Genomic DNA, 20,583 nt, shown 5'->3' on the forward strand with positions numbered 1-20,583 from the left:
CAAAACCACAACAAACCAGCTTCAGATAATTCAAACAAAATCTTTTGGATGAGTGCAAGGAATGTTGTTCCACATACATTCACTACTTAGCGAGGGGTGGGAGGGGAGAAGAAATATGCTACACTTTGTCTCTACATTGCAGAAAACACAAAAAGTGTTCCAAGTGAGAAATACTTGCTGTCCTAATGAGACATATTGAAGAAACACTCATTTTTGACATTAATTTTATTATCCAAGTTACCCTTCATCATCCTTTTTTTTCTTAATTTGAATTTTCTAATGTCTCCTCAACCATATTTAAAATACCCTTTCTTTTCCCTTCCCACTCCAAAGAAAAAAGGAACCAGCCTGCTGGTGTGAAAAAAAAAATCTGGTCAAAACAAGGTTTAATTTTCCAAACCAGTTGTAACTGCACATACAGAAGTTGGGATTCTGTAACATAAATCTCTTAGCTAATTATCTTAACCAGAAATGCATGCAAAGGCAAAAGGAAAGGGTAAGAATATATTCATCAGTAGTGTTCACAATATTGAATTATGTTCTTGACTTAAAATTCATTTCTTTTAAGTCACTTAAAAGCAAAAGGAACAGTTCTACTAACCAAACCAGGTCATTAAAAATAACAGAAATGCTTTTAAAATGGGATACGTATTCCCTGTAAGAAATACTGATGCTGAAGTTCCATACGTATGCATGTGGACGAACTGCTTCTGCAAGCTGTGTGGGCTACCTGCTCGTTGGTATTACTGACCGAAACACTTATTCCCCTTCTGCTAGGTTCAAATAGTACAAATGTGTTTTGGTTAGTTACAAGGGGTTTTCATCAAACGTCTCCTCCTTTTGTCTCTGCTCAGTACTGTCTACCAGAAGTCATGTCCATGTAACAGACCAGGTTAAGTCGCACAGAACTGCTAGGTATGGCAGATGGAGCCCAGCCAGGACCCAACACCCTGCTGCTTCTGGAAGCAGAAAAGGCACATGGGCACTGAAAGCACCTGTCTGGATTTCAAACATTAGCATTTAACGCACACACACACAAAAAAAAAACCTTACATGCTTTCACAGCTTATTATATTAAAAGATACTTTAGCAAAACGAAGCAACCTCCACAATTCCTCTGCACTACATCTAACAGGAGAGCAAAATCAGGAACAGGCATTTTCTCCCTCTCTAAGCCTGGATTTCACATGCTGCATTATTGTAAATTATAAACACAGATTTGCTACTAAATAGATTTAAGTATATTTGGAGGCCAGCTTTGCCATAGGGAGAAGAGAAAGAAGGGAGCAAAAAATCCACAGGACAGGGGTTTATTATGCTACATTGCCTATCAGATGTTAAAACACAGAAACACTAGAAAACATGTACTGTCAAACAATTCTGCAAATGTGAGTGTTTCTGCATCGTAATTAACATTTTTCGTATCTACTCTGAATTTTAGATGCAGAATAATACCATCCTGAAAAAGATAAGACATTTCTGTTCGGGTTACACAGTAGAAGTTTTACTTCCATTTAAAAACCAGTTAGCTCTGAACCAAAAAAACGAACACGGTCACACAGTTCACAAAATTGAGAAGGGTATATTTTCTATAAATTACATCATCACCACTTACTAGGATTGTGAAAATGCAGTTACGAAATAGCCACTCTAATTCTATGCTTTAGATATTTCAGAAAGCAACTACACTCAGTTAAAACAACGATGCTCCTTTAGGACAGCAATTAAAATTGAGGTGCAAGAAAATTTTTTTAGTTGCCACAAAATTTTCGCACATTCCCTTTTCCCAGTTATTTCCTCATTAACAAAGCATGCCGTCATGGTAGACGCTTTAGATAGATAATAATGTTAATTTCCTGAAGCACACAAAAAGACCTAAACAGATTCTATATCCTAACACCCATGCCTCTTGTTGACAAAAATATGAGGTTAGTATTCTTAAGAACTTAAACTTTTCCAAAAGGCAATACTGTCTTCCAAAAGCTCACAATCTGACAAAACAGTGCTATCTCCTTCTACAATTTAGAATGGCATATTGCTTTATAAAAATAATAAAATGCTTCTACATGAAAAATTAGACTGTCAAAACAGATAAAATACTTATTCTCAAATGAAATTCACTACAAAATGTAAATGCTTGTCATCACACCTACAACTTCAATAACAGAGTAAGGCCTTGTTATTCTACAGACAAGGAGATCATCAAATAATACTACTACTAATTTACTCCAGATCTGAGGATTGTAATCTCAGCATAGTTTTATGAAGGTGATGTGAGTGAGCACTGGATCCCATAGCCTGGGCTTTCACTCAAACAAGCAACCAGGACAAAAGGGAATACAGCACGTACCTCCAGGATATGATCTGCTGTAAGCGCCTCTTCTTTAGATGTTACTCTAGGCCCATAGCCAGAGCTCCGAATAGTGGTTTCCAAACTGTTTCTGGTTCGACTGCATTTAGTCCTGCCACATCTTTAGGATGAAAGGATAAACACACCTAAGCCTATTCTACTACATCAACCAGCAATTAGAGTGCATGTATTTTGTTACTCCTGAGACAATAAGAAAAGTTAGCACAAAACACACTAGGATGGACCAAGAATCAAGTCAGGCCATGATAAATAAGCTCTTTAAAAAGATTAACTACTGACATAAAAAGTTTAAGATATGTGGTTAATGTTTTGGTGGTTTTCACCAATCAAGCTTTTCTAATATTCCCTAAAGGATACTTCAATCCATTCACTCAACCAGTCTTCAGTCTTTTGGTTTTTTTTGTGCCTTTTTTTATAAAAACCTTTCACTTGATATACTTTTTGTTAGTGAGCCCTGCTTTCTTTCTCATTCTCTTTCAGGATCTTTTTCATCACTACAAATTCCCTACAATTAACATTCCTAAGCATCCCCTGCTCTTACTAATAAGGGGACGAGCAATAGCTTGAGCTTAGACCTTGATGACCCCATTTACTTTCATGTCCCTTAAGCTTTTCTGTAGAAAGCAACAGATGACCATTCAGCTTTACTAGTTCCTCTCTGCAGGTGGCCTCCCTAGCAGCTTTCCTGCCTTTAAGCATATCTGCAGGTTCTTACATGCAACTAGATTTCCCTAGACTCTGTGTTTAAGGAATCTCCATATCACTGATACTTTAAAGCTTACATTAACAAATTAACACATGCCTAATAAGGCTGTGATCACATTCAGCATGGTGCAACAAGAATAACTAGATCTTTTCATAAGCAGAAATACTTTTTATGATTCCTTTCCATTTCTTACATGGAATGACTATATTTTGGGGCAAAATCTTACACATTTCTGATATCCTCACAGACACTAAGGGGAGTCCAAGACTCCAGGAGACACATAGAACATAAGTCCATGCTGGCAATTCTAACCTTTCACGTAGGATCAGAGGATAACTCAGGTTGAAAGGGACCTCACAATCCACATAGTCCAACCTTCTGCTCAAAAGGATGGGTCAGTTATGAGATCAGAACAGATTACCTGGGGCTTTGTCCAGTCTGTTCCTGAAAACCTGACATATTTTTAACAGCTTCTTGTAACAGGGACTTTATTTCTGCTACACTGTAAATGATTAACATAAAGGAGGTTGGACACAGCTGGTTTATGATCACAGGGAAAATGACTACAGGATTCTGGTCATCAAGGACAACTTGATAACAAGTTTACCTGAGATAGCCTTTATTATTATGCCTGCATGTTGGTTTATATAGATGTCTTCTATTGCTATAGGGGTTAACCATTATATACACATGCTAGAAAACGCATACTGCAAATTTCTGAAAGGCATTATGAATACTTTTCCTGGCATCTGGTGCTATTCACTTATCACAACAGCCTCTTTTACACAGTTTGCTCTAAGAGTTCCATCACTTATTTGCATAACTTCCATTGTTAGAAAATGATTAATTCAAGTTCAATAGTTGTCTCATAAAGAGAAAAATGTCTTGCTATTTGTACTCAACTCAAAGCTAGGAAAAAACACAAGCATGTCCCAAATTGGAACTATACCTGTATCAGTGAATATGCACTCAAAATAGTAGCAAGACATTGCATAATAAAGTGGTGATTTGAAACCAATGCCAACAACTTATGAGAGGTAAAGGGCATCTGTTAAAAAGCTTCTGATAGAGTTGCATTAAAAGCAATGCAGCATTTCTGGTTTAGCACGCGTAACAGAGAGTAGTATTTTACTATTTGATTGCAGGAAAAGTGAAACGAAGGCTCTGGGACACATACTTTCAGCAGCCTCCTCACAAAAACAGCATTGGAGGAAGTCAGTGGGCTGCTAAATCCTGCTACTTCCACCTGCAGGCAGTGATGATGACAGATGATGATGTCCTGAAAGGTTCACAAGAACATCCACTCTAGCCTGCTCCTCAACCATTTTCTCCTCTCCACTAAACACATAGATACTCCTCCCAATACCAAGTTTAAGAATACTATCCATAGTACCAAAAGTGTCGTAAAACTAGAGTCAGAAAAAGAACAGAAGACTTTATGGACACTGTCAATATTATACAGTTCTGTGACAGAAGGAAAATGCAACAGGTAAAATTCCCCAGATGGTCCTTGGAAACACCACCCCAGCTGCAAAAAAATATACACCAATAGCTCCTTGCCATCTGTCATGAACAACGCAGTTACCACGCAGCTGTGACAACTCCATGTCCCTAGCAGCACTCTCCTGTCCAAACAGGCATCCCTAGCCCTGCTCTCCTGCCCCTCACCACCCTGTCAAGCTACTTCCTCAGAGGAAGGAAAAGGAAGAGAAATGCTTTGTGGTTGCTCTCAGGTGCTCTTTGGAGCACCAGCTCTGAAGTTTTACTTAAACCAAAGCAAAACACAGCTAACAAAGACACTCTCAAGAAGCAATTTCCAACACTGAAGAAACTTTTTGAACAGTTTGTTGCACCTGAAGAGGTGCAGTTAAGGAAAATAAACACCACTCCAGGATGTTTTTCTTCAATTGCAACATATGAACAACATATGCAGGATATGATTTTAGTTTATACTCTGTTCTGCCTCAAAACCTTGGTTAGAAAAAGAAACTGCTGTCAGAGAAAGGCTAATTGCAGATAAAATAACAACTCTCTTAGGAAATCTAAAGCCATCAGAATTGCTGGTTTATGTTCACCTTCTACCTCCCAAAGATCAGCTGTGCAAATACATCTGTTTCGAAGCAGATACTTTTCACACACTAATTTCCTTTCCAGCCTCAATATAAGGGAATATATTTGGCAGCTGTCTGGGACCAAAAGTATATTCAAGCCAGTATTATAAAATTTCTTCTTCTTCTTCTCAGATGTAATACTGAGCTCCCAAGCAGGGCAAAAAGCTTTCATTACAAAATTTCAAAAATTCCAAAGACAAATTAACCACATACTTATGCTCACAAATATAGACAGCATGGGAAATACAGATATACCTGACAGGTCTTCCTGGGCTAGGTCATGAGAAAACAAATAGTGCAGGAGTTAGATGCAGCTTATGCAGAAATCAATCCTATGACACTTCAGACCACATATGAACTTGATTTATAAAGAACTCTCCTAGAAATTAAAATTGTGAGATTCATTGAATCTCATCTAGTTTAGGACTGCACAATGCCAATGAAGCAATTTATATAGACTTTACTGTTTATTCAAGGCTGAATTAGAATTTGGCTATTAACTCTGACCATCAGATGTAGCCTGGCTATAAAGCTCAATGCAGAGATTATGATCTATTGGACCACAGTCAATTGCTGACGTTTTATTTAAGTTTACTTATGCTCAAAACACATATTTAACAGAAAACTCAACTAAAACTACAAGGTGGGAAAGCCATGATAGAGAATTCTTGTTTTACTTTATACTGCAGCTATTTTATTTAACTGGACCAAAGCATGAAAACAAGTTCAGAAATCCCCCCCCCCCCCCCCCCCACCTAAATTCAAACTATCTTTGCAGCTATTAGGCTTGCTTCTTGGCAAAATATTTGTAATTACATGGAAATTTATGATTTATTAGGCTTTCAAAACAACTGATAATTGTGAAGTTGAACATTAGCTATTAAAATGCCCTCACCTCTGTTCAAGCTCAAGTTTGCCTGATAATTGACTGACACTTTACAATTTTAGATGAGCAGAGTGTGAAATCCAACTGACTGCTCAGCATTGCCTCCTGTGAGCTCCTCATAAGGCTTTCTATCAGCTGGTTATCTGGACGGAAAGCTTGTTATTTGGAAATTTTTTTAGAAGGAAATTGATTCATCAAGAAACAGAATTCTTAGATTAACATTTAGTGTCTTGTACTACTACAATGTATTCCTTGATATCACTTTCTGCTCGTGATTGCGCCTTGCTGTGCAGCAGAAGCAGATCCCTTTTTGTGTGGTGCAGTCGAAACCACAGTCCCCACCTTTTGCTGTGTGGCCCCAAGGCAAAGCAAGTTCCGTACCTACTCATTGTTAGCAGTTACTTTCCCTGTTGGCTAGGGCTGTAACTCATTTCCTGCAGCTGCAAATGCTGTCAGACGGTCTCACAGGCAGCACTTTGGCTCTGAGCCACGGGTGGGGATCCTTTTTCCTTACACATGGCCCATGCTTTGCTTGCTTGCAGTCTCAAAACAGCAAATCCTCCCCTTCTACAGCCTCCCTCTGCTTGCAAGCAAACAATTGCTGCCCAAGTCATCCTTCTTTTCTTCCACTACAAACAGGGAGTCCTTCACCAATTATTCAAACAGGATTCCCATTTTACTTGGTCAAATTCTGCTCCTGCTGGTATCCAGAGCTTCCTCTTCCTACATAACATTATGGGGGGCGTGGAGACACTGCTGAAATAACACCTTTCTGTTTATGGTACCAGTCAGGACAATATCCTGAGACTAAAATCAAAAGCCAGTATTCAGTATTGCAGTGGTGCATGGTACGTCACCATGTTACTACGACATCACCTACCTTTCAGATCTGAACAAACCTATACAGATACCTGGATTACAACAACATATAGAACAGGCAGACATTGTGCCTCCAGGTAAACAAAAAGATCTCTGTGGCCAAGTTTTGAACCAAAAAGATTGTAACATCAATTGGCAGTTAGACGTGGTCCCCAAAACCCCCATAACTTATAAAGACGACATGTAAATGTAAGCCTCATGAGCAAAGGCTTGTTGTAGCCTTTATAGCTCTTTGAGCAGTAGCATCTACAGAAGGTGTATGATGGACTATCACAAATTCTTCAGACTTCAGAAGTACTCAAAGTTGGAAGAGATAGTGAACTTGTGATCTAAACAGGTAAGAGATTCACAATTTCTAATACCTGCCAATTTTTCTCAGCTTACAAGTTCAATTTCATTATACTGAATCTTGTCCCCTACCCTTTACCCAAAGCTCTGGCTGTGTAAATGCCCTGCAAAGGAAAGAGAACTGCACATATAAAAAGGATGTACCACAGAATGAAAAGAAACCCTTGTTAAAAAAGAGAGAAGCACCAAATAAAACAACAGGAACATTCTTCCTCCCCCACGCCCAATAACATGCGGGGAATCATTGCAAAAAAAAAAAAAAAAAAGTTGCCTTATGCATTACTTGTGAAAAACATGTTCTTCCAAAGCTAGTAATTTATTTTTTTGTAGAGTGCACCAACTGTTATTCAACCTCTTCACTGCCCACTTGTTTGTCTCTTTTCCCCATTATAAAAGGGATTTAGATTTTTAAAAATGTGCTCATCTATGAACTGCACGTCAAATTGATTAAATGACCCAAATAACTTACAAAAATAGATTTGATACCCAGCAGAGCAAGCAAGAGGTCTGAAACCTGCAATCAACTCTCCCCCTAAATTACTATCCACCTAGTGAATGTCTTTTGTGTATGTAATGCTTTCCCCATACTCTTCACAAAATACTTAACTCCTACAAAATTTTAAAGACTGAAGATACTGTAAATGCATTCTTTTTTTACCCATTGATACTCCTTAGATATTTAAAGTAATACACATTCCTAGAGGACAAGTAACACCTACATTTGTAGGCAAGTAATGAGGGTCATTTTTGGGGCTTTCTTCTAACACGAGAATAAAACAACGTTACCTTTCATGGTTGACAAATAGTATGTGGACTGATAAGGAATGACCAAGATCAGCTGTCAGAACTAGTCTTCACCGAACATACTTTTCGCTTTAATAATCTTTCATGTTACTCTACTTTGGATAATCATTTCAGATTATTTAAGGCATTAAATACCACCCAACATTTCTGTACTCAGTGATGAAATGTGGTCTTACACAACTTAAGAACCAGCTGCCAATTAGAAGAGGTTTGCCATTTCAAAACCTTGAAGCTCACTTCACCTCTGATATGCCATGGCTTTCTAACTTGTTTAGTTGGCAAACGGTAATGATAAACACCGTTGAAAAGATTGAAATTGTAGGGTCCATAGATACTGAAAGGTGTGCAAAATTTTGCTTCAACAAGCCATTTGTGTAGGCTAAGCACTCAACATCCAAGCAGCTACCCCTACCACTTCTGATGGTGATCACCTCCCTTTTTCCTTTGAATTACATAAAACCTGTCTCTCCCTGAGCCTCTCACAACAGCTTGCAATGCCAGACATGCACAAATTCCAGACTCGTGTCTACTGCATGTGGCTTAGCCCATGGACTGTACAGAATTACTCAGACCTGATGCTCACACTGCGAGCCTGACATATCACGTGTATTTTCAGACCTAAAAAACTCCAGAAGGCAATATCCTAATTTGTTGAATCATTCAAAAACTCTGAAAGTTGTACTGAATTATGGTAAAAAAAAAAATCTGTATTAAAAAGACTGAAGTTGCAGAATCAAGTACTAGAAATCTAGGAAATACAACATTTAAGAGTTGTCCACCGAAGTACATGGACTGCTTTAAGTTATGTAACTCACTCATTCTTTGTTATGGAAGTTGTGTTTTCTGTTTTGTTTTTAGGAATTCATACCTCAATCAATGCCCACAGTGAACAATTCTGAGAATATAATCTAATTGTTTTTCCATTTTTCTGATTAGCATATTCCCCAATGCTTTATTTAAAGATAATTTTAATCAAATGCAGCACTTGAGAATGAATAATTGCTTTGTGGGATTGTCTAAGGTACTTTTCACTATAGGGGGAAAAATAAAATCAAAGCACTCCACTAATTTTGCTTAATTTTTGTAATCCCTCTGTGAAATGAACACTATCAACTTCTTTCAAGCAATAGAAAGTTGAGGTAAAGACTTAAGTCAAACGTATCCAGTGGTTTCAACTACCCAGTGTAAAGCTGTTTGTTTTTTTGACTTTTTTTTCCTCCCCAGATTACTTAACTTTAATAAACAATTAACAGCTGCTTCTTATCAGCTGGGGTTTAGATGGCACGCCATAACATCCCAGAGGAAGGCTGTGACAGAGGCAGGGACAGAAGTCACTTCTGAGGCTGCATTCAACCCTGCAAATCATGCTCATTCTAGTAATGGCCTTTTCTTTTTCAGTGTCCATGATTAATATAATTAATTAATGCTCTTTATTTCAAAGCAACATGTCGAACAGAAACTAAAGTAACTCTCTGTCCCATTTTCCCCAAACAAACACTAAAGGGAAAAAAAGCTATACAGGTTATGTCCACCGGTTTGATTAATAAAAGGAACCTTTCAAAGACAAAAACAGCTCTGTCTCTCCCTCAGGAGTCCTGACAGGCTCTATGTTCTTCATATAACATACGTTGTCCAGTACAATCTGCCTCTCCTAATAAAATTCTCTGCATTCAAAGGTGAAGTCCCCTAGCTCCAAAGGAAATTGGATATATCAATTCTGTGAGTGTTGTTAAACAAAAAAAAAAAAACCACTAAAAAAAAAATCCTGTTGACATTTCCATGATTTCACCCCCTAGTCAAAGGAATAAATGTTTCAGTGATACCTAACCACATTTTCCAATTTTATCATCAGAACAACTACAAACTTTCTCTATCCGAATTGTTATAGGACACAAGAGGACAAAAAAGTATTCCAACTATACAGCTCAGTGCTTCAGACTTCCCCTCCCAATCGCCTTGCAGTCAGGAAGTTCCTGCTGTGCATGCTCCTAATGTAAGAAACAAACTCTCCCCCCTCTTTTAGCCAAGCACATTTATACAGTGTCTGAAAAAACTGGGAAAAATTGTAATGCGATAGCTAGGATGGACTGAATAATTGAAAATTTTGTGATTATATTTATGAAAAACTCTCCAAAACCAGAATTTTGTGTTTTGGAAAACAAGTTTTCCCCAACACCACTTTCCTGCTAATCTTTTACTTGCAATAACAAGCTTTTTAAACTGCATCTTTTCCCCCAGCATGTGATGAACACCTTCTAATGAACTGTTTTTCCGGTGTTTTTTTTTTTTTAATTCACATTGCTTTCTGTTCACAGGCTGCAAACCCAAGTAGTTTCAAATGAACCAAGCAAGCATTTTCTCTAGTAACAAACTACTCCGTGAGCCTAGGGAGTTTACGGAGCCAAAGGACCGCAGCACACCAAAGCCTTAAAAACTTTCAACAAATTATCATTTTTTTGTTGGACCCTTCAGGGGCACATTCTTTCATGCATCTGAAAAAACAAAGTAACATTTCAGAGCTGCTCTAGGAAAAAGGGATGAATGTGCCACTGCTGCTCTGGAAAACTCAGGTAAGTAAAATACAGAAGACCAAATAGCCAGTTCCTGTGCCAGAGCATACGAATGCATGTATTTACCTTTTCCATCGCTGAGCCTGATGATGTCATGACTTCTTACTGCAGGGTTTCTCAGGAGCCACTGATATTGCATGCTGATGATTTTTTTCCCTCCCTCCTTTCAGCACACAACAGGTATAGATTTTCCTATCATCGCAGCTTGATCTAACATGATATATAACTCTGTTCACCAAGACATAATTTGCTCAAAGCTCTTCCCTGTCTTCAGCCACGTTTTCACTTAACACTGAGAACTGCTGACTGATTATTTCAGAATAGACAGCATGGCTGCAGGTTTCTAAAAGCATTGTGTTTTATCTAATTAAAAGCCAGAAACCAAAACAGTACAAGAACACCAAAGTGCCTGTTTGCACAGTACTCCCTATTACCCAAAACTCGCGCTGCTGACAATGAGACTTCGTTTCCATCACATTTCTTACCTTTGTGGTTAAAAATCCCCTCCATCTCCATACTGCTGCGAGAGTGAGCGATGCAGAGGGACCCGCAGGGGACCAGGCCTTCTGCAGCTGGGGACCGATCTGTGGTTCGAACCAGACACCAGTCGGGCTTGTCATGGGGCCTCTCCAGGACCTCCACCGTCTGCCCACGGCGGATTGTCAGCTCATTACTATTGCAGGCAGTGAAGTCGTGGATTACCACCGTCAGCTCGCACCCACCAGACAACTGTGAGGGAAAAAACAAGAAGGGGAAGCCAGATGAACGCTCGTTATCAAACCATCCGTCACGCACCGTTACCTATTTAGGATTCCTGGCAGGATTCGTATTTTGGATGAGATAGCAAGCTTCTGGGACTTCCCACATCAAGAAGAGACCATTTCAAAATCAGGCAGTTCTGACGTTTTAGAACAGACTTTTAACTCTGCTTGTCTCTGCCTATGTTCAAAGCACACCCGTTGTGACAGTGCTGGGCGGAGGATTTAAGCGGTTTTTCTTGCTAGACTGCTCCTTACCCTGAAAGCTGAAGCAGTAGTCGCTTCAGAATATATTTTATAGATGATAATTGGCAACAAAAAGCCAGATATTACTAAATACAGTCACTCATGAGCTTTGTTTTCTTGCAAATTCAAGGCAGAAAAAGGGACGTTTTTCGAATGAGCTTACTGCCTTATTTCCACTCAGTTTAGTCTCTACATATACAGGTCACAAAATCATCCAGGGTACACCATACATAATTATAAAAATCAGCATAAAGTTCTTCACATAAGTTTCCCAAATACTTATATATTTGATACAAAATCCACATGGTCTTACAACTTTCACATTCTCGCTGATTCCTCAAAGAAAAACACACAAACTTGAACAAAAAGCATGCGAGCTCAGGGTTTTCCTCCCCCTCTTTGAAACACTTCATTAGAATTACTTTGCCTACACTTAAGTTTCCTCTCTTTGATTGTTTCATCTGCTTTGATGTGAAATAAAATTATTATCAGAACTTTGCAAAGTTCCCAAGATTGCTTAGTGCCAGAGCACCCATCCAACTTAAGCAAACAGCCTGGGAATTCCTTCTCCTTCCACATGGCAATGGCGTTCCAGGCTACTTCAGTTTTTCATGTGTGAATATTTCTATAGCTCAGGCTGCTTCAGTGCAACATACATATCAGATCTCAGCTGGTAGGCAACTTCTGTGAATTCAGTAATTTTGAACCAAGCCAGTAAACTTCTTCAGCTCAGCGAGGTAATCCTGCAGTGCTCTACGCTGACAAAGGAGGACAAATACCCTGTGAGAGTTCTAACTCCAGCAAATATAGAAGCATGTGCTACACCAATGTACTGCATGGTTCCTGCCACATTTTTTTTTTACTATTACATTTAGGCTTTTTACATGGTTGCCAGCTACACCCCATGAGCTTTAGGAAAAGGAGGTAAGAGACTGCATTGTTGCTTATTTATTAGTTTTCATTACAAGCCTGGAAACTGAACCATCAGGTAGAAACTTTTCTAGGCTAACAATGTTTGTTATCAAGCAAAAATTTTAGAGCAAATGACAAAAACAGCAAAACCCCAGTAAGATTCAAAGGCTATTGCCAACCTTCTCTTCTTCAAGCCTGCAACAAATGACAGGACATAACTCCTAGCAGATGGTTTGCAGTAAATCCAGAGCTTTCCCATGGCCTCTGCCTGCTAATCTCACCAGTTACCCTCGCTTGTGTGTGCACACAAAGAAGAAAAAAGTTTTCTTGGGGGGATGCAGGAGCCAAGAAAGGCAGAAAAGCCTCATACATCTGGTGTTTTAAGTAAGATAAATCAGGTTGCACCCATTTAGATCCAGGCTAAAAATTAACCACATTGCTTCTACTACATCTCCCCAGACAGCCCCAATACCCAAATTACAGGGGGGGTACATCTTCAAAACATGCTACCTCCTCCCTCATTAAAAAGGTTCCTGTTCCCTTACCCTCTTTCTCCGTATTATATTAGTTTTCAGTCCATGTAAAACTATGCCAAAGGGGAAAAAGTAAAGAGCTTTCCCTTGTTTTCTGGTATTGATTTATATTACAGCCTTCTTCAAACTCAGAAAGAATTGAAACCATCTGTATGCCTGATGGGGACTAACAAAAAAGCTGATGAAGGATGACTTCACAAGGTGTCCAATGCAAACCAAATTTTTCTCAGGAAAGTCCATATCTGTCCGCAATCAGTGCAAGCACCAAGACAGTAACAAGTTGACACTTCCCAGAAACTGCATCTAGTCTTCGTATTTTCTCCCAAATACCTACAGGAGCATAGCTTTGGTGCTCTGCTTGCTTTTCAGACTTTTCACTTCCTACAGAGATTAAACTGTACTTTCTGACCGGTACAATGACCGCATGTTTTTGGCTTTAATATAGATGTTATTTCTTCTCTTTAACCTAATTAAAATAAAAAGTAAGAACTCAGATTTTATGTTCACTAAGTTCTTCATATACTGTTAAGCTAAAGGAAAAAGCAAACAAAGGCGGTCAGTGGCTATGTCAAAAACTATTAAAGTACAAAAAATTCCCAGTCTTTCAGACTGTGTGGGAATCAGATATCCTAGCTGATCAGTATTCCACTGAAATTCAATATTCAATCACACTTCAGTACAGTGTGTAAGACACTTCCCACACTCAATTGTTAGTTCTACACCATCCTCAAACATGCACTAATGCTGTTAGATGCAACTTAGCGAAGGATGTCTCCACTGCTGCCTAACACACCAAAAATTATGTTTTCTACCCAGCACACATTTACATTATCATGGAGAACTGACCAAAAAAGCATTTACCAGTTTTCCCCTCCTTTGGGATAACAACCCTTCTTTCTCCCCACAACAGTTATGGTTAGGAAATGCTGCTTTCCTTTTTCTTTCATTGCTCGCTTTCTCTCCATAACACGCTTTCTGAAAACAGTTTCATCTTTCGCACTGATTAAATGCAGTTGGACAGCAAGGAGTGTCTGTGATTAAGCACATTGCTCAACAGCTGTTGTTGGACAGCTTTGGCAAGGCTCTCTGGGCTAGCTAGAGGGAAGAGCAAGAGGCACAGCAGAACCAGGAGACTTACTTGCACTGAAGAGAAAAGAGTTACAAACCATCTAAATCCAAATTTAGGCTGAACAAGGGCTCTATATACTTTATCCATCCTTCTCAAGAAACCCTTTATGTAAACTGAATTAATCATGCATGATAAAAATAAATGAGGCTATGTCTGAAACATGGAAACTGGAGAGACAGAGATGAGATGAGAAACAAAAGCCAGACAGAAATAGAACTGCAGATTAAAAAAGGCGCAAGGTTTAATTAAACAGCTTATCATGGGACATAGTGTCTTGCTGTTGCTGAAATTAATGTTAACCATCTATGTTCATCTCTCTGGGGCCTCTTAATCACTGTCGCTTGTAGAGAGAAAAAAAAAAACATAACGCACACTCACTGTCTGAACACACTCTTAGCGTAGGTTTGCTGAAGTCAGAGACACGACACCAAGAGTTCATCTAGCCCCATATCTGGGAAGATCACCCCTGACAAGAATTTTGCCACATAAAATGGCCTTTACATCAGGCCATGTAACCTCCCTCTCAGGACTGCAAATGAAATTTACTGTCCCATGGTAATTTTACATTGAGGAGAAGGGAAAAGAAAGAGAGCAGCTAATAAGATTTCTCAATTATTTCAAGTGTGAAAGTCTTAAATCCCCTTTTAAAATAGAAACAAGGGCACTGTGGGAGGAAAGAAATGGGAGACACACAAAACTTCTGTCTCAAATAAAGAGTATTTTGCTTTGACCAGGTAGCTGCCCAGACTTGGTTTCTGACTCTGAAAAGAGGCGCATACTCAGAGCCATGTCTGTTTTTTTACTAGCATTTTTTTCTACTGATGGGAGCCTTTTCTCTTCTGCGGTCTCAGCTGGCAGAACTAAATACTTGGTTGTCTCCTGCTGCTTCAGTCCTTTTTCTATTTTCCAAAGTACTACACACAAGCTTAAAGAAGCATGAGAATGAAATATAACTTCACATAGACAGCAGTACAAAGTGTTACCAGCTGGGCACAAAATACAATTTGTTAAAAATAAAATATTGCTCCACTGACCACCCAGAGCAGCTAGCATGATTCCTACTATTTAGGGTAACACCCTATGACAGCTCTTCTTCTAAAAGCCTCTCATCTTCTCAGCTACCAAAATAGTAGTTTGGATTATTTCACATTTCTACCAGCTCACTTAACACAAGCATGAAAAGACCTATCAGACGTACATTGTTTCCTTCAGCATCCCCATTTCATTTCCTATGCATTGGATCAAGTTCAAAAGATGATGTTAAAATCAGATCAAGCTCTGAGGATAGGAACTGTTGAAAGGTGGAATGAATGGGCCAAATGTCATCTCTTTTATTTGTTAGCCACCTAAAATGCTGGCTACACAGCTACAGAAGGTGAATGGAAGGAATGCTGTGAGAGGTGAAGGGCGAAATATTTACTGAGAAGGGTAAAATAAGAGCACTCATTCAGATAACCAAGATGCTTTGATGGAGTAGAAATCTCCCTCTCAGAGAAATTTTATATTTCACTCTGGACTCCATTATACCTTCCAATACTTCAGGATGGGTCAGTGCTATGGATGCATTTAGCATGTCTTGCAGTATAAAGATACACCCCATGATATTAAAAACAAGCTGGAAAGGGATCTTAAGTTACCTAGTCCACTTCTTTCTCTTCCTCTAAACCATGATCAGCTACATCTGTGTGAATCATGATTAACATTTATCCAAATTGTTCTCAAAGGTCTCCGGTTATGGAGATTCCCCAGCCTTCACAACTACTCTGCTCTAGGGCTTCACATTTTCATACCCATAAAAACAAATATTATTGCAATCTTTTATTAAAGATAAGTTCTTTGATCTCATCCCATCCACTGAAAAGATGAATAAAAGACTGGTCTGTAACTCTGTGTAGTAGCTTTTTTTTTTTTTTTAAACACACTTGAAGACCTGAAGTTCTTCCTCCTGTCTTTTTTCTTTAAACTTATTAGTCCCAACTCTTTATCTTGCCTTGTAAGTTATGTTTGGTAGACGCCTAATCAGTGTCTTTTTTTCTTCTTTCCCCTAGAACTCTTCCAAAGGCCCACTAATTTTCTAAAATTCTGTACTCAAAACTGGATACAGTATCTAATAGAGGCCTTATGAGTGCTGAGTAAAGAATGAGGACTTTGTGTCTTGCAGCTCAGCATCGTATTTCTACAAGCCAATATAGGGCTGCTTCCCCCCCCTTCATAATTGCATCATACTGTTAAAATAATAAACAGCTTGTGAACCTCTATAGCTTCTAGATAATCTTCTCAAAAACTGTTCAATAGTCTCACTGTTTTTATTAAGTAGTTAACTATTTCCACGTATTCACATTAGTTCAAACATGTTCCTATTAAATCGCATGGTATTTTGCCAATTAATTTCTCCCATTTGCCAAAACGATTCTGAATTCTAATTCTGCTTTCCAATATAGTTCTCAGATGACATGAAGCTGAGAAGGATGTCAGCTTTATAAACAGACGGTCTATTGCACCATCCCAGTCCTTACTGAAAAGCAACATGCAACAGCGGAGCCAACAATCAAAAGTTACAATTCTAGCCCAAAAAGTCAGGGTGGAGAAGAAAAAAAGCTAATAATGAAGTTATTCTCTGTTGTTAAGGCATGTCCAATTATGTCAGAAAACAGGATGCAAGGAAAGAGTTCATCTGGATAATACTGAACCACTTACTACCACGGCTAAGGATTTTTAACTCTTTCAAAGTGTATCTCTGAGGAGGTGAGAAAGAGTATTGAGTTGTGGATAAAGGATTTCATTCTTGATATTCTCCCTGTATAACAGCTTAGCACTTCTAACCAAAACATTTATTTTTAAAGAATCAACTATCTGAACATATAATTGGAGAAAAGAAAAGAATGATTTTACTTGGCTGTTGACGAGTATGACATGTTTGCTATTTGTTGTCTTATCTTAATCACAATAGTGCATACACATGAACAGAAAAATGTTCAGCAACAGCATATCAAGCGATACAGTGCTAAACATTTTTACAACTTGATTAATGTTATTTTGAATTACTTGATATTTTTAATGTTTCTCAATTTGGAATTCCAGCTCAGTTTGGGACATGCTTGAAATTCGACCGAGGAGTTCCACTGCTCCATCTGGCTAACCACATCAACAGCACCTAAAATCCCTAGAACTGTTTCACTCTCTCTCTCTAAGACATTCATACATACTGCAAACTTCTAGGCTGAGAAAACAGAGTTAATTTTAAACCCCAAATGGACTGCAGCTAATGAATTTTCAACATATAAAGTGAGAGATTACTTCAGATTCAGCAAGAGTGTTAAGATATCCTACAGATTTCACTGGCCTTCTGCCTGTTACTGTTCCTTAATATTTTTTCTTTTGTATTTTTAAACAGATTTTCTTTTCTGAATGTATTTAACAAATCAAAACGTATAATACAAACATTAAAAAAAGCTATTCTGCTAATTCACATGCTTTTAAAAAGCACGCAAACAGTAAATTCCTTCCTTGGACATACAATACATAGCACAAGTAACTTCCAGGAAGTCTTGCGGTTTTCAGTTTGTTATTCTTGTCAAAGAAAAGTCTAACAAAAATTTTATACACTGATGTGAGAACTCAAAACTACTATAAAAGCAACACTATGCTCACCTATCAACTTTAAAACTTAATTTGTCACGAAAATATTTAAAAGCATTCTCCATTCCTCCTTCTTTTAACTCCTGTCAAACAGGTTGTTGCTAAGATGACTCCTCATGTCAGATTGGAAGACAATCCTGAGGGCATTTCACTTGGCCAACTTTCTTAGCAATTCTCACATGATGCATGAAATATTACAGGAGGGGCAACAGGAGAGAACCTATGCTATTCCCCAGTAAACAGTACATCAGAAACAATTGAAGATGGGTGATGGTTGTGCGTGGCAGGGATGGATTGCATCACCTCCATATGAATTGAAGCACAATCCAGCCAGACTGCGTGCACACAGCTTGACATCTCAGCCAACAATCAGGGAAATCAGAGAGAGCATGTCTTGCTTTTGAGTGTGACAAACTCAAAACTTTTTAAGAGTTTAAGAGTTACCCAAACTCTTAAAAACATATTAAAACACATTAAAAATGAACTAAACTGTTTGCTAGTATACACAACACAGTTTTTGTAAATCACTAAATAGCTAAGTAAGAACGCAAAGAATAAAACAGCAAAACAAGAGTCATCGTAAGAGTCCTTTTTTGCCCTAACAAACCATTTTTCCCACAGATATCCTCAGAAGAAACCACCACCAAAACTACAGACCAACTTCAATACAAATGCACAAGGTCAAAACATAGGCTATTTTTGACAAATACAAGAGCAACCCTAAGCACCTTATACTTCCCTTCTGCCTTCCTCTTCTTTACATGGAAAAATTAAAACCATAGAGTTTAAGTGACATGTAAAAATACAGAAAACTAGCTCTCTTTTAGATGATGGGAACGGTCAAAATATTAGTCTGAGAACCTATTCACTTAGCTGCCCTGTAATATACTGATTATTTACCTGCATAAGTTGAGTGGCTCATCAGAACAATTTTACCCAGTAAGGTAATAGGCCACAAATCCCTAACCACGTTTTCAAGTAATTTGCTATGCAGCTTCTATGTTTTAATTCATTCTTCTGTTTGACATACTTCTATTATCCATCTCTACCTCCCTCCAATGTCCTCACACTTCTCACTTGCCAGAAATTTTCTTTCAATTCCAAAATAACAGACACGTTTCATGTAAGAATTTTCACTCTTTTGATGCCTATTTTTCTTCCACCCATGAGAAACTCTGGCTGTGTTATCCTTATGGGATAACCCAGACAGAATCTATAAGCAGAGATGGAGGAAACACTAGCACTAGTATCATATGATAGAGTTGTGGGTTAGTTCTCTTTAATATGGTGATTTCCATCAGCTCTCATGCAGAAAGTGAACACGCTTACTCTCTAACCCATGAAATATTGAATAGTGGTTTTCCTTCACAAAAGTAACTGCGTGGCAACCACCAATCTCAAGCTAATACAAAAAGCACATGGTAAGCTTTCAGAAAGGCTGAGACCGAAATCAAGAAAAATTCTGTGCATGAGTATCAAATTTCATGGAGAAGAGAACTTCCTTTTAAACTGGGTCAAAGCTTCAGAAGAGAGGGGACTTAAATGGTTTCAGTTTGGAACAAACATAATTCCTTCATGACCTATTAGATTTAAACAATCACCCTGCTCCCCCATAGTATCAAGATATTTTCTGTGTTGTGTACAGCTATTTTTAAGAGATTGAATATTTTCATGCCTCGTCTCTGAAGGTACTAAGGACTGATCTTGGGCACTAACTCACACTAAGGTATGAATCACTTGCTCTCAGAACAGAGCAACACTTGAGGAACTTACCTTATCACTGTCTAGCGTGTTCTGTGAGGTTCTTGAGGCAATTGAAATTGTATCAGGTTGGCTGCTACCATCTCCCTGACTGTCCAGGTCCTCCCCGTCTCTGCAAATAATTCAGTTTTCATTACAATGTTAGTATTGTGTTTGTAAAGTGTTAGTTCCCTACTTCCAACGCTAAAGAAGGGGCACCTATACAGTGCAACAACGGACACCAGCCAGCCAAACTAACTGATGCAAAAATCACATATTCAGCACTTAGTACTTTGTTCCATGCTTTAAGAGAACAGATTTGTTTGCCCAAGGTCTACATCATGTAGAATTAAGGCAACAACCAACCAGCCAGAACTATGGCAAGAAACTTGCACAGCCACTTAGCCAAAACTAGCAAGCAGAACACTCAGTCACACATTTTGAGCTCCGTGAAAGGAAACTAAGGACCTGAATAACACCTGCAGAATTGTAAAAATCTAAAACATACAGCTCTCCTGTACTGCAGTTCCAAATCCCTTCTGTAGTGGCTGAATGTACACATGCCAGAGACTGTTCAGAGCAGAAATCTCAACAAATTCAGCATTGCAGGAAACTGGAAATGAATTGTAAGATAAAGCTGGCCAAAATGACTCTTGCTTTTGTCTAATTCACTGAAAGTCATTAGAAATTCGACACTACAGAGGAAAGAGTGCTGCTGTGTACTTAGAGATCTCTGATTATTTTAAATACTACTTACCTTCTTCCTTTCTGTTTTGTTGTTGGCGCAGTTTTGGGGATGTGGATCGGCTCTTTCAATGCTCCTTTCAGATGAATGGTCCTTTCTTGTATCACTTCCCGGATGTGTTTGATCCAGTCCTGTTTATTCTCTATACTGGATGCCTTTGATATGCAAAAGAAAGAAAACCCCCACAATGGACTATTATAGCTGAG

The 20,583-nt window shown here is 38.5% G+C and overlaps 1 protein-coding gene across 2 annotated transcripts in view; it reads right to left on the bottom strand.

Moving 5' to 3' along the window:
• Window positions 1–20,583, bottom strand: part of TRIO (trio Rho guanine nucleotide exchange factor) — a 272,182-nt gene that overhangs the window by 60,270 nt on the left and 191,329 nt on the right. For both annotated transcript variants that reach the window (XM_068396806.1, XM_068396807.1), the window contains 3 exons: window positions 20,390–20,532; window positions 19,666–19,765; window positions 11,161–11,404 (listed from right to left, as the gene is read on the bottom strand). In XM_068396806.1, the coding sequence (XP_068252907.1) occupies window positions 11,161–11,404; window positions 19,666–19,765; window positions 20,390–20,532 (487 nt within the window). The remainder of the gene's footprint in view (window positions 1–11,160; window positions 11,405–19,665; window positions 19,766–20,389; window positions 20,533–20,583) is intronic.

Source organism: Nyctibius grandis, chromosome 3 (assembly GCF_013368605.1).
Source record: "Nyctibius grandis isolate bNycGra1 chromosome 3, bNycGra1.pri, whole genome shotgun sequence".
NCBI lineage: Eukaryota > Metazoa > Chordata > Aves > Nyctibiiformes > Nyctibiidae > Nyctibius > Nyctibius grandis.